This window comes from Myxine glutinosa, chromosome 13, assembly GCF_964187855.1.
Source record: "Myxine glutinosa chromosome 13, kmMyxGlut1.1, whole genome shotgun sequence".
NCBI classification, from domain to species: domain Eukaryota; kingdom Metazoa; phylum Chordata; class Myxini; order Myxiniformes; family Myxinidae; genus Myxine; species Myxine glutinosa.
The window spans coordinates 27,876,569-27,891,782 of record NC_136273.1 but is presented as its reverse complement, the minus strand read 5'-3'; the positions used below and the strand labels follow the sequence as shown (position 1 = coordinate 27,891,782).

At 46.5% G+C, this 15,214-nt stretch overlaps 1 protein-coding gene across 3 annotated transcripts in view; it reads left to right on the top strand.

The window, feature by feature from the left end:
- Positions 1 to 10,271: 10,271 nt before the first annotated feature.
- LOC137438746 (CDK5 and ABL1 enzyme substrate 1) overlaps positions 10,272 to 15,214 on the top strand; it is a 44,388-nt gene continuing 39,445 nt past the window's right edge. The window contains exons 1-3 of one of the 3 annotated variants that reach the window (XM_068134064.2): positions 10,272 to 10,488; positions 10,635 to 10,846; positions 14,034 to 14,114. In XM_068134064.2, the coding sequence (XP_067990165.2) occupies positions 10,285 to 10,488; positions 10,635 to 10,846; positions 14,034 to 14,114 (497 nt within the window). In that variant the 5' untranslated portion in view covers positions 10,272 to 10,284. Of the gene's footprint in view, positions 10,489 to 10,616; positions 10,847 to 14,033; positions 14,115 to 15,214 lie in introns of those variants that run through there. The other 2 variants (XM_068134063.2, XM_078767208.1) reach the window with 2 other exon arrangements.

Below are 15,214 nucleotides of genomic sequence, written 5' to 3'. Positions count from 1 at the left end.
CATTACCCCCATTTGGCCCTCCAATCGCTCACCCTGAGCATCCATCCGCTTCCCCATTACCCCTAATTGCTCACTCTTCTTTTCCATAAGGGCCGTCATTTGCATCATAAATTGCTCCATGAGGGCCTGCATTTGGGCCATCCCTCCCACTTGTGCAGCGGGTGCGGCCGCCGTAGCTATGTGCGAGGCGCCATTTTGCGCGCCCGCAACCTCGTGCGCGACGACGCCATTTTGCGACCCTGCTACCCTCACTGCTTCGCTCTCCTCATGTCCCTCAATTTGGTCCTGGATCGACCCTGCCTCACTCTCCTCTACCGGAACCCAGCCGTCTTGATCTGCCATAGCGCGACTTTCAAAATTCGGGTTTTTATTTTTTTTTGTAAAACACAATCAAATTTCGCCGTTATAATTTCGAGCGCGTGAAACGCGCTCCGGATCGAATCCCACTTCCCGACACCAAATGTTACAGACGCGGTTTTGGATGTTAGTTTACCGAGTGGTTTGGTATGACCGCGTCTGCACAGTTTACCCGATTCCACTCGAACGTTGGCCGAATCGCGCTACGCTAGATCAATGAAGGAAAGGACACAACGGCTGGGTTAAATGACACGACACCAGGGGTACAGTTCTCAAGACCTCCGGAGGAGGTTATAATATGGGTTTGCAGAACGTTTAGATTACACGCACAAGAGGTACAGCATAGAAAGGTGGGCACTTAAACACGGTCTTATCTTAGCCCCGACAGACCACAGATAAACGGGACAAGACTGACTCACACAGGGATTGATGGCAAGGAAGGGCAGAATCGATGGCTCAAGGTGCACCTTGGCTCAGGGACAGGATCCATACGGTCCGGTCCAGATATGCGGGGAGGTATCGTCGCGCTGGAGGTGGCGTCTGTTTCTCCTCAAGCTGGGGGCGCATCTGACGTCACCTCCGGTAAGTGGCTGCGTATATCCAGCGGGGAGTGACACGCCCTCGGCTCGTTAGCTCCGCCCCAGATGGAATCGGTCCGCCGCTTCTTATTGGGTGCGGGGGGGGTTACCGGGCTCCGCCCTTGACGAGGAGCTGACAGTCAGCCCCTGTGTGGTAACCCCGTCGGAGCACATGGGCAATGGCGGCTAACCAAGCCGGAGTGAGGACGCACACTCCCCGCGCCGCCGCCGCGCCGCCCCCGCTGTTGTTGTAGTTGTTGTTGTTGTTGTAGTTTCATGAGGAAGATGGGAGGATGCGGAGATGAGATTGTGGGGAGGTATTGGGAGGTCCTAAACTTACTACTGGTGCCATACAATCACATTCTGGTGCAACGAAGAGTCAGAATTAATGGAAACGAGTCCTTAACTGACATAGACTAAGAATAACTAGCAAGATGTCCTATAGTTGTCTACGTGAGATGCGGTGAACCTGGGTACGACATTTAATGGGGGAAAAAGGGGAAGGTCGGTTCTACAGAGTGTTGTTTACAGACAATGGGACTAGGGAATGGGGGATTGGGGATAGTTGGGGAGTATTGGGGAAATAGGGGAATATTTACAAGCGGATATGGATGGAGGCCAAATCCCATATCCGCAACAATATATATATATATATATAAAATAAACAGGAAGTAAATTTCTGTGTGGGGCTCGTGTGAAAAAATTCTTACTCAACCAGGGACTTGAACCCTAATTCATAAATTAACCCCATGTTCTTCCAGCAAAAGAAAGATGCATAAAGGAACCAAGAAAAGCTTCACAAGTTAAGCCCTATCACCTACACAAGGTAATCCCTAACAGCTACACTAGGTTAGCCCTAACAGCTGATTGGTCAAAGCCTAACAGGTCAGCTATCCCTAACCAATAATTAATTTTAAAAATAAACAGGTAAGTTCCCTTACAAGGAACTTCAAAGTAGGAGGCCATTAAGCCAGCGGCATAGAGCATATTTGCAGCATAGAGCATATTGCCAACCTATGGTTGTTTGTCCGTTTTGTCTTCTGTGGTTCAAACCACCACCTTTTGAAACTCCGAGCAGACTCTTAACTATTACGTCACTGAGTCTACTCAATTTTAAAATGTTGAAGAATCAATTTTTCTAATTGCTTTACAGTGAATTTTCTTCCAAAAAAATCTAAGTGTATTATAATTATTTAACTAGTAATAGGCGACCACAACCATCCTTGACAATGTGGTGGAATGTCGGCCGAGTCCATCACTTTTTCACTTTTATTCGCTTTCAAATTTAGTTTTCTCCGCAACCGCTGGAGCGATTGCCATGAAACTTTCAATACAAGGTCACCTAGCCATGGAATCTTTTTTTAACAAACTGATTATACAAACTAAATATGATGATTTGATGGAAAATGCAGCCACAAAGTCTGTTTTCTGTAGGCATGGGTTGCAAGGTGTTTCGTATCAGGAATAAACTGCCTCGACCTCGTTTCGCTTAGCCTAGGACGAATTACTTTGCAATGGTCAGTACTAGTGAATCTGATGTTGGATCATGTGGTCTTGGGGTCAATCTAAGGAAGAGCTGAATCTGGTGATAACCTTCCAATATGGTGCCACCATTTTGCCATCTGTTGGAGGTTATGTTGCTACCATAGCGCCATCTTTTGGAGGTTGTGGTGCCAGCATAGAGCATATCTATTTGAGGTTATGTTGCTACCATAGCACCATCTGTTGGAGGTAATGTTGCTGCCATAGCGCCATCTTTTGGAGGTTGGGGTGCCAGCATAGAGCATATCTATTTGAGGTTATGTTGCTACCATAGCACCATCTGTTGGAGGTAATGTTGCTGCCATAGCGCCATCTTTTGGAGGTTGGGGTGCCAGCATAGAGCATATCTGTTTGAGGTTATGATGCTACCATAGCATCATCTTTTGGAGGTTGTGGTGCGATCATTATGCCATCTGTTGGAGGTTGTGGTGCCAGTATAGAGCATATCTGTTGGAGGTTATGTTGCTGCCATAGCACCATCTTTTGGAGGTTGTGGTGCCAGTATAGAGCATATCTGTTTGAGGTTATGTTGCTACCATAGCACCATCTTTTGGAGGTTGTGGTGCAATCATTATGCCATCTGTTGGAAGTTGTGGTGCGACCATTAAGCCATCTGTTGGAAGTTGTGGTGCCACTATTATGCCATCTGTTGGAGGTTGTGGTGCCAGCATAGAGCATATCTGTTGGAAGTTGTGGACTTGTGGTGCCACTATTATGCCATCTGTTGCCTTGGCAGGGTTCATTCAAGGATTCCCTCAACATTTGCTAGTTAAGATGAGGCAATAATAACGTGGCACCACCAATAATGCTACTACTACTACTACTACTCTGACTACAACTACTTCAACGGCCCCAATTGTGTCGTCCCGTAGGTTGCTATCTCCATCTGTGGGTTTTAGAAGGTGGGAGGAAGTTCTCCCAGAACTCAAAATCTTCGCCTCCTTTTTCGGTAAAGTATCATTATTCATGAACCAGATTGTGAAACTTCGTTGTCATAGCTTCGTTCCAATTGACGAATGGAACTCTTTCGGCCTTGGCTGCAAGCTTTGTTTGCTTAACTGTTGGTTCATGAATCTTTCTCCTTTACCGTTAGTCCCCCATGCTTCATGCACAGAATATGCTTTGCAGTGGAGGATGACTTCCTCCTCTTCTAAGCTCCAGCTCTGTTCATTTAATCTTCTCTGATTCATCGGTGGGACCTTTATATAGAAAGGTGTGTTTATTTATAAATCATGGCCGACCAATTGAATTGAACACAGGTGGACTCCATTCAAGTTGTAGAGACATCTCAAGGATGATCAAAGGAAATTGCATGCTTTTTCTTTATACCTGAGCTCAATTTGGAGTGTCATAGCAAAGGGGTTGAACACTTATTGAGTCAAGACATTTCAGCTTTTCATTATTAATTTGTAAAAAAATTCTAAAAAAAACAATTTCCGCTTTGATATTATGGTAATATTTGATATTTAATATTTGATATTATGGCTTTGATATTTGATATTATGTAGATAAGTGACAAAAAAATCTCAATTTAATCCATTTTAAATTCAGTCGAACACAACAAAATGTGAAAAGGTCAAGGGGTGTGAATACCCCCTGAAGGTACTGTACATTTGCTATGTTATCAGGTGTGCAGTAAGGCAGGTATAGATTGGAATGAGGACCAAATAGCCTGAAAACGACTCCAACGGCATGCTGTTCCATTGTGGAGGCATGAGAGAGCACTTAATGAAATTGTAATAATGAGGCATCCTTTTAGAAATACATTATTTAATTGCCCTCGTGAAATGGAGCGCATTAGTTACAGTTAGGGTACACGAAGGCACAAAGGGAACGACTACCGTTTAGGAAAGAAACCTCAATGCAGGGAATGATTTAAAAGGTGTGAAGGTTTTTGTGAAACCTTTAAGGGTGTATAATGCAAACACAACACTGATAACAGATAGTAATATGGCATGAACCATACACTGCCGTCTTATGTTTTGGAAAGTTGGAATCTCTGAAAGGACTCCCTTATGAGGAAAGACTTCAAAACTGAATCTTTCAACTCTAATCTATCGACGTACACACAGTGACATGATCGAGACCTTCAATTATTGAGAGTAATCTCAATGACTATGACAATAAAGTCATCCCTCATCTCCAGTGCAATGCTTCCATAACCAGAGAACACTCTTTCAAAATACAAAAGCTGTGAGAGCCAATAAAGATGTGCAGAAGAACTTAGTTACGCTGAGAGTTATAAAACTGTGGAATAATATCCCAGGACCAGGATGGTGGAGTAGATCAAGCAGGTAATGTGCTGCAATTTCCACAAAAAAAAACTACAATTGCACTCGGTCGAGAGCATACCTCCACCAGGCTGAACAGTTTATGGTTTGTATACCACTGAGAGGCCGGATCTGGATTCGGACCTGAACCAAAATCGAATCAGCTTGTTTTGCAGATCTAAATCAATCTAAACCAACTCATCCACAAAGTTTTGTCATAACTTGTCCATAACGTTTTGAGATATCGTGCTGCTCGTACATATCGTTTTTGGCCCTATCACTCGATGGTGCGAAGAATCACTTAATTTTTTTGTACCTCTGCCACCAAAGGAGGATGGAATTCTGATGGCATGATTATGGCATGATTGGCATGATGGCATATGGCATGATTATTATTATTTTTTTAACAAGTATGTTTATCATTCCGGTTTGCGTGTGTGTTTGTCTGTCTGTCCGCTCACTTATACTTGCCTACAGGTCACAATTTTAAAACTGATCTTCACGAAACTTCACCAAATGGTAGAGTTGGGGGTCCGACAAAATCTTATACATTTGAGGTCAAAAGGTCAACCACTTTTTTTCAAATTTCTACAATCCTCAATTTTCATCTGACTTGAAATTTCAATAGGATTTACATATCAGCGAACTGAATTCAACTACCAACAATTTTTGAGGTCAACATAGGCCAAAAGGTCAACATATGCCAAAAGGTCAACAACCTTTTCAAATTTCTAAAATCCTTAATTTTCATCCAATTGGCTTAAAATTTAAATAGGATTTACATATCAGCGAACTGAATTAAACCGCCAACTATTTTGCAGATCAACATAGACCAAAAGGTCAACACAGGCAAAAAGGTCAACATAGGCCAAAAGGTCAACAACCTTTTAAAATTTCTAAAATCCTCAATTTTCATCCGATTGACTTGAAATTTGAATAGGATTTTCATATCAGCAAACTGAATTTAACCACCAACTATTTTTGAGATCAACATCGGCCAAAAGGTCAACATAGGCCTAAGGTCAACCACCTTTCACATATTTCTAAAATCCTCAATTTTCATCCGATTGACCTAGAAATCTGAAGAGGATTTGCATGTCAGCTTACTGAAACCAACCACAAACTATTTTTGAGGTCAACATAGGCCAAAATGTCAACATCGGCCAAATTTCTAAAATTGTCAATTTTCATCTGACTAACTTAAAATTTGAAGGCGATTTGCATATCAGGTCAAATAATTTAACCACCAATTATTTCTGAGGTCAAAATGATGCTCTACTGAGTGTCATTCTACTTTGTTCTCTTTTGCCAAGTGTCGCTCTATGAGCGATTTTTCATTTGTTTGTTTGTGAACAAGATATCTCAAAGTTGTGAATGGATTCGGTCAAAATTTGGCAGAGAAGTAGCGTATGTGACATGGACAAAATGAGTATATTTCGGTGAAGATCCAGATTCGGATCCAGCTAGTAGAATTTTTAAGTGATTCTTCACCATTGGGAGGTAGGGCCAAAAACGATACATAGCAGGATATCTCAAAAAGTTGTGGACGGATGATTTTGATTAAATGTGATCCTGTATTGTGATTTTCTGGTCTATCCTGGGATACAAAACGTAAACTGTTCACCTGGCGGTGGTATGCTCTCTACTGAGTGCCGTTCTAGTTTTGATCTGGATTGGGTTTGAATAGTGACCAAAGTTGAACCAATTCTTCCTTGTCACCCATCAACCTATCCACCAACTTTCGTCCGAATCCGTCCACAACTTTTTGAGATATCCTGCACACAGATAAACAAAACAGACAGACTGGGGTGAAAACATACTGGACCTGAGTTGGCACAATGCAAAGTTCAAGCTCCAGTGTAGACCTTCTCCCCCTGAAGAGGCCCACGTTGGGGGAAAATGTATCACTCCACTAGTAGTGACGCAGCAGGGTCCACCTCTGGAGGGGGATACGTAAACAAGCAGTAGGCTGACTACATTTTGCCATGTGGCTATAAATCATGTTTATAATGTTCACAGTATGAATATGTATGACAACTCAAAAATCATGGCATTTTGAGAAAATTACATTTAATACGAGCATGGGTACCCTTTTATGCGCTAATGTGATATTGATGGAAAATTGACTGAAATTGAACGATGAATGACAGGTCAAAATGGATGGTCAAAGTTCAGGTTAAATCTTTTCTGTAAACAACAGTTCCGATTATGTCTGTAGTGGGAGAAGATCAAACAAAACAATTAGAAAACATATCCGAAATTATTTCTCGAAATCAGTGTGGTCTTTGAAAGATGACTCTGCAGAAAGGTTAAATGGATCAATGTATGACACATATCGAGCATGTGTGTTATTGGGTCATCTTCATCCTGATATTGAAGAGATGAACTTATAAAATGGGCCGTGATGTCCGAATGTCCGTCCGTCAACTTTTTGCTATTTCCCCCTTATCATCCGCCTAATTGTTCTGAAACTTGACACATGTAAACAAAACAGCAGCCGGTACATGGGGTTGGTGTTCCTGGGGGAGAGGGTGGGGATTACCCCCTGGAACTTGAGACATGTACACAAAAAACAGCAGCCAGTACATGGAGTTGGGGGTTCCCGGGGGAGGGGGTGAGATATAGAGGTGCAAAGTTTTTTGTGTTTTGCAAGATGGCGCCCATACCACGTGCTGGTAGTGACGTCTGGGGGCGTGGCTTTGGTGGTTGCTTGCTGCTCGTCATGTGGCGGTGTGTTTTGTGAGAGCTTGGTATCGTCTTTAATAAACAACTTGATTGAAGGAGAGTCCTGAACTTACTACAGTGACCTATAACGTCATCTATCTATAATTCCAGTAATCTCTGTACGTTTGTACGTTTGTACGTTTGTCTGTCTGTGACCGCTGTTTCTCGACAACCACGGGTCCGATATACTTTTAACTTGCCAGGTATATTGCTGGGGACCCGAGGATGTGCCTTTTCAAGGTTTCATATTAATCGGACAATTACTTACCGAGCTATGTACAAAAAACGATTCAACCAATCAGAGAGCAGCGAACGATCGCGTGTGCCGGCGTTGCGAATGGACCAAACCATTCCATGTAAATAGAGGGGGGGGTTCTGTGGTCGTTGCGAATGGACGAAACCATTTCATGTAAATAGAGGGGGGGGATTGTCACTGTACTCGCAAGCCGTTCGCCGTTCGCTTTGGCGTTGCGAATGGACCAAACCATTTCATGTAAATAGAGGGGGGGGATATAATTTTAGATAGATATATAGTACGGGCATATATATAGTACGGGCATGCCCTAGTAAATATAATTTCGAAATTCTGCAGGAGGCGCTCCTGTGGTGAAAATTTCGTGTCAATCGGACCAACGGTTGCAGAAAAAAAAACATACTCACGTTTTGTGTGGACAAACAGACAAACAAATGGAATCAAATGCAATTGCCTCTCCTCTGGCCAGTCGGCCATCTTTGATCGCATCGCGAAACAAAATGATGTGCATATGTATACCGTTGTGGCGGACACAAAAGCCCACTGGCGTGGTGACATCATTCCGCGCACCAAGTGGGCGGTGGCCACGCCCGAGGGGTAGGCGTGGCCTCATGATATACACCGGGCGCGCAGCCCAGAGCGCGCCAGTGTTACAGTGAGCTCCTGAAATAAAGACGCTTATAAGTTACCGCTTGTCCGCTTCCTCCTTGCTCGCAAGCAGCGCGCGTAACGCCGCGCTTTACTGGTGACCCCCTTGACGTTGGATCTGCCGGAGCGATCCTTCCACACGCGACGCCATTGCCATGGCCAACTTCATCAAACTTCCCAAAGGCTGATCGCCGACAAGTTCGTCTGGCATGGCCTCCGGAAGGCCGTCCGCGGCTGGGCCAGGACGTGCCTCGCATGCCAGCGTGCCAAGGTGCACCGGCACACCCAGGCCCCGTTGGCCCCGTTCACGGTGCCGGAACGCCGGTTTGACTACGTCCACGTGGACCTGGTGGGACCTCTGCCCCCCTCGCGGGGTTTCACCTACGTCCTCACCATGGTGGACTGCACCACCCGGTGGCCGGAGGCCGTGCCCTTGGCGTCGACAACGGCGGCCGATGTCGCGCAGGCTTTCATCGCCACCTGGGTCGCCCGGTTCGGCGCCCCCTCAGACATCTCGTCCGACCGCGGCCCCCAGTTCACCTCGGAGCTCTGGGGGGCGGTCGCGCAGGGGCTCGGGGTCCGGCTGCACCGAACCACGGCCTACCACCCCCAGGCTAACGGCCTGTGTGAGCGATTTCACCGCTCATTGAAGGCCGCGCTCCGGGCCACCCTCCATGACGGCGGCTGGGTCGACAGGCTCCCCTGGGTCCTGCTGGGCCTCCGGACGGCGCCCAAGGAGGACCTGCGCGCATCCGCGGTGGAGTTGGTCTTTGGGCAACCGCTGCGGGTGCCGGGCGAGTTCCTCCCCGACTCCACGGCACCATGGTCCGCGGCACAGCAGCGCTCCGCTCTGCAAGAGACCGCCCAGAGGTTCGCCCCGGTGCCAACGGCATGCCACGGGCACCCACCGACGCACGTCGCCCCGGAGCTTCGCACGGCGGAGTACGTCTTCGTCCGCCACGATGCCCACCGGACACCACTGCGGCCCCCGTACGACGGGCCTTTCCGCGTGCTGGAGACCGGGGCGAAGCACTTCACCCTAGACATCGGCGGTACTCCTGACCGCGTTTCGGTAGACCGCCTCAAGCCGGCCCACCTCGACGTGGACCATCCACCGCCAGTGGCCCGACCCCCACGTCGGGGCCGCCCCCCTGCGGGCGGACCCCCGGCACCGCCCAGCCCCGCCGCCACGCCGCCCCCCGGTCCTGCACCCATCCCAGGGGCATCCCACCTGGCATCCCTGCACCCCGGATGCCGCCGATCGCCAGGGGGCGCTTCGGCCGGGTCATTCGTCTGCCCCGCAAACTGGCCCTCCAGGTGCGCGGCAATTCTGGGGGGGCGCGTGTGGCGGACACAAAAGCCCACTGGCGTGGTGACATCATTCCGCGCACCAAGTGGGCGGTGGCCACGCCCGAGGGGTAGGCGTGGCCTCATGATATACACCGGGCGCGCAGCCGGGAGCGCGCCAGTGTTACAGTGAGCTCCTGAAATAAAGACGCTTATAAGTTACCGCTTGTCCGCTTCCTCCTTGCTCGCAAGCAGCGCGCGTAACGCCGCGCTTTACCGTCATGTATTATCTTTGTTCCAAGTATGAACAAAATCGGTTCATGATACATCTCCGATATGTGGTTGCGCATGCACTGACGGATGGATGGACGGACAGAAGAGACCCAATCCATAATACCCCGTTTCGGACTATGTCCAACGGCGGCTAATAATGGTTTCCAATTACTGGCTCCTCCACAACAGTCAACACTCAAACAGCCAAGAGAAAAAGCTGCAAAAGCAATTGTTTTGGCGTTTGCTAAAATTTGTTTTATTCTCTGTTTGTTCGCCACGGCGGTGTAATGCGCAGCGGCGCGGTGTTTCGCGCGGTGTAATGCGTCGTAGCCCCTCCTCGAAAGGGAGTTGCATGTCTTGCTGCTGTTTAGCGTTCGTAGACACCTCAGAACTCGCAAACGCAGTTACAAACAACCATCGTAGGCCCATGGGAAGTGAGCTTTTGTCGTCCAGGGCACCGGGCTCCCGAAAACGGCGTCAAGCCGCATTGCGCTTCCTCACAAGCATTTCCCTGGATGGTAAACCGCCGCCCTTGCCCGCAGCGCAAACACCGCAGGTACGTTCCGAGGAGGTGTTTCAGCTTGTGCAAGTTGCAATGCGGGATTCACCTGAGCCTGACGTTTTGTTTTTAAAACTATCCCCACATACCGAGGTTTAAATTATTATTATTATTTTTTATTGTAGCGGTTATTTTTACCACAGACGTTACCTCGGAGCGCCGAGGCTCGGGATTCGCACCTTGAGTGGAAGGGAGACGTCCAAGGGGAAAGAGGGGATGCAGAAGCCGTGCCGGACGTGGACCGAACGCTCCTCTTTCCATTACAATGGACCCGGACCACCCTGCCCCACTCCCCAAGCCGTGCCTCAGCGCCCAAGGGGAGCCCCTCGGAGGCCTTTGATTTCCCTCGGCTCAGGTGTGATTTATTCTGGGCCGTACATTTATTACGTACGCACCGAAATTTGTGAACATTTGTCTGTAGCTGCTTACGTAATAAATACATGGCCCCAAATAATTTGCGATGTGCTTTTCTATTGCTGTCTTTAAAAAGAATCGTCATTTTGGGCAACATTGTCTTTTTCTAGATGACATTTTGTGCCAAATTGTTGATCGATTATAAGATGGGATGATTTCACAACAGGTGCAGCAGAGCAGTCTGATCCGTGTTCGATTACCCGACCTGACATATGTCCCGACTGCAAAGACGCAATGAGCCGGCAAAGCAAAGCCTCTTGCCACTATTTTACCCATCACTATGGCATCAGTAGGTTAGGTAGTTGGTAATAGGTAGGTGTAGTAGGTACCGTACCTCCTTCAAAATGACACCATTTGCATTCTGGATGAGATTAAAATTGATAAAATTTACTGCTTGATTAATTCGGTGAATTCCGTCTCAACTTCGGATATTTCCGGCCGTGAAAGACTATCCCCGACGGCCGCGAGATTTCTAAAAAATAATTCTTCGTCAATTTTAGAATATTTGACGCCGTTTTCAGCCTCCGAAACGCGTAATAAGCTTTTTTGAAATATTTTTTCAAATGCTCGAATCTCATTGGTTCCGGTGTTTGGTGAAGATTTTCGTTGAAGATAACCAGGGCCTGTGCGGGCCCGGGGAACGAGGTTGGTCTTAAAGTATTTTAATTACAAATTAGAGGTGCATAAGATTGTGAATCAAACAAAGACGGGTGAAACAAACTCCTATTGAACTTTTTCGCAATTTTTTATGCATACTTCCGCATCCGCAAGATGGCGGCCTCCATGGAGCGATTTGGTGCGTCAAAGCTTCGAAATTCTCAAAGGATCCAGCAAAATCTGGCTTTTCAACATAATACGTACGCGTTCATTCACAACACCGGCTTCGCCGGCTGCTAGTACCCGACTGCAAAGCCGCAATGAGCCGGCGAAGCCAAAGCCTCTTGCCACTATTTTACCCATCACGATGGCATCAGTAGGTTAGGTCGTTGATAGTAGGTCGGTGTAGGTACCGTACCTGGTAAGACTTGGTAAAAGAGAAGAGCAGACAGTCCTCCCCAATACCTACATACAATAAATGTCACAATAAGCTTAAGGAAGTAACTATACGATGTGCTAGCTTAGGGCCTATTTTAAGAAATTTTAACTGGGCTTAACATACGTTTTCACAGTATGTGTGTCATCTTCTAACTTCAGTCGCTGTCTGGGCTGGTTCTCTCCGGGCACGGCAGCTTCCTCCACCAGAAGAAGTTAGCTTGCAGTAAGATCAGTGCCGACAGATCAGACGATAGCGCCGTTTCAACGGCAATGTGTGACTGTCGTTAATCAAACCGAGCTTTCTTTCTTTATGTAAACTGCTTATACCGTATTTCTGGCCGTGAAAAACTATCCCCTACGGCCGCGAGATTTCTAAAAAATAATTCTTCGTCAATTTTAGAATATTTGACGCCGTTTTCAGCGTCCGAAACGCGGAATAAGCTTTAAAAAAATATTTTTCAAATGCTCGAATCTCATTGGTTCCGGTGTTTGGTGACGATTTTCGTTGAAGATAACGAGGTTGGTCTTAACGTATTTTAATTACAAATTAGAGGTGCATTAGATTGTAAATCAAAGAAAGTTGGGCGAAACAAACTCCTATTGAACTTTTTCGTAATTGTTTTATGCAAACTTCCGCATCCGGTCGATGGCGGCCTCCATTGCGTGATTTGGTTTTTGAAATATTTTTTCAAATGCTCGAATCTCATTGGTTCTGGTGTTTGGTGCCGCTTTTCGTTGAAGATAACCAGGCCCGTGCGGGCCGAGGTTGGTCTTAAAGTATTTTAATAATAAATTGGAGGTGCATAAGATTGTGAATCAAACAAAGACGGGTGAAAGAAACTCCTATTGAACGTTTTTCAATTTGTTATGCATACTTCCGCATCCGCAAGATGGCGGCCTCCATTGAGCTTCGGAATTCTCAAGCCAAGGCATAATCTGGTTTTCGACATAATACGTACGCGTTTATTGACAACACCGGCTTCGCCGGCTATAAACTGGGGCTTCGCAGGTAAGGGTTGCATCACAATATGAGCCGTCACTCGGATGGACTTTAAACCGGAATGGATGGATCTGCTCGTCTTAGGTGGTGAATGATAAATATCCCAAGGTGTATTTTGCGAAGAATAGGTGAGTTAGCATCGGCACCCTCAACAAACTACAAATTCCTTCCAAAATTGCTTTCGATCAACGTCAGACCCAACCAACCGGTTTGTCGAAGACTTTTTGTATAGAGGGTCGAGGCTCGTGGAGGAGCTAGAATTGGACCAACAACTTTCCCTGGCCCAAGCACACTTTCCATGTCTCCATTTTCATCCTCTGTAAAAACAGCAACAAAATAAGGGTCATGAGAATGTGTAAAACTGGTTGATGAGAATGTGTAAAAGAGCGGGCGCATCACACCAAGCCAGATAGCAATCAAGAATGACAGGTGAGATTTTGAGGATCGAGCTCCGCTCGCCCACAACACACCTTCAACTGTCTCTTCCGCACACACCGTGTTCCCAAAGAAAGTCTTCACTGATGATTTTACTTTGGTGTATTTTTCCTGATTTATATCGGACCAGAGGGGTTTTTAGATTTGATCCAGAAATCTATGCAGGTGTGGGCAGTGCTGCCCTGGATGAAAAGGAACAAGATCTAGTAAACAGTACATCGAAAGAAAACAAACGTGCGGAGTGGTGTAATACATGGCCAACATTACACCTTTTTATGGGTACCTGTAACTGTATATTGTCGTGAGGAATCATGCTGGAATTGCAGCTGTCTGCCTGTCCGCCTACCCATGTATATTTGACAGCTCGCAAACGTGCCGAGCTCGCCCACACCTGAACTAACAACCTGGCGCTTGTGCGTATGTCTTTGGTAATACAAACATGACCCGATTTAATAATGAATTGGAGCAGGTGAGCACGCTGAGCACCGGCCTGGCCAAGCAGTCGATGAGGATGAGGATGAGGAGGTGGTGAAGGGGACACTCCCCTTCGGGCTCTTCTTCTGCACCTAATCCGCTCGACCGTCCCGTCCCCCATCCATGTCACATGCAGCGTGGTCGTGTGGGGAGGTGTAAAATGATTCCATTTTTATCCTTGCAGCCTTTCCAGCAGGAGGCGCCTGTTGTCCCGGTCTTCAGTGGATACGCTTGAGGGGATAGAAGAGAATGCACCACTCAGGAGGTCAGTACATTTTCCTGTTGCTTTATCCAATAAGACGAGCTTGGTGCTTTTATTGAATTTTGGGGGTTTTTTATTTTAAAGTCGATGGTTCGAGCTCAGTGGTGTAATGGTGAGATTGTCCACTATGAGTCTGACAGTCGGTGGTTCAAACCCCGGACGAGTCACACCACAGACTTTAAAAATGGTATGTGATGCTTCCTTGCTTGACGCTCAACATTTAAACGGATAGAGCACGGATAAATAACGATGGGAAGGCAATGGCAAACCACCCAGTATAACCCTTGCCAAGAAACTGCTTCGGCAGCATCAATGCTCTGCAATGATTATGGTATTTGTACATCATCATTTTGAAGTATGTATGTGCAAAGCTCACAACTGATAATTATAACGGTTTAGCCTCCCCTGTTCCCGAATGGACAGAGTAAGCCATTGTCATTGGTCTGTGTGAGTCTGCATGCAGATCTACTCTAACATGGATCATTTGTTATCAGATATTAGATATGTTTTTGAGATATTTTGTTCACAAACGGGCAAACAGACAGACAAACAAACAGACAGACAGAGGTGAAAACCTAACCTCCATCCACCTTTGGGGGTGGAGGTAAATATGGAATCTTTCACAAAATGATAAATACATGCCTTTAAATTTGATTTGGGTGGGCAGGTTTTCCTCTGAAAGACAGTAAACAGTAAACAGTAGTAAGACAGTAGCATGTGAGGAGGATGTTAGGATGAGAGCTAGGTGCGGATGAAAATGAGGGATTTGCTAGCCTTGAGCACGAGTAGCACCCAGGACCTCTTTTTGATCTCCATTCCCTTTGTGTAAAGTGAAAATGAACATGCGTTGCAATAACTCTGAAGAGCACCTGTTCATCTCCCCTGTTCTCATCATTCCCAACAAGTATACGGATGAGGTCGGTCGCAGCTCGAAGTACGTTCAGCTCTAAATACGTTCAGCTCTAAATTATTGTTCTTTATTGGGGTAGGTTTTGTTTCTTTAACGGTCTCACACAGATAACTTACTCGAGGTTTTCCTTTTGTTTCGTCGATTTCTTGACAATTAAATTCGGGAAAACATCGTGGTCTCGTCACCTGTGGAG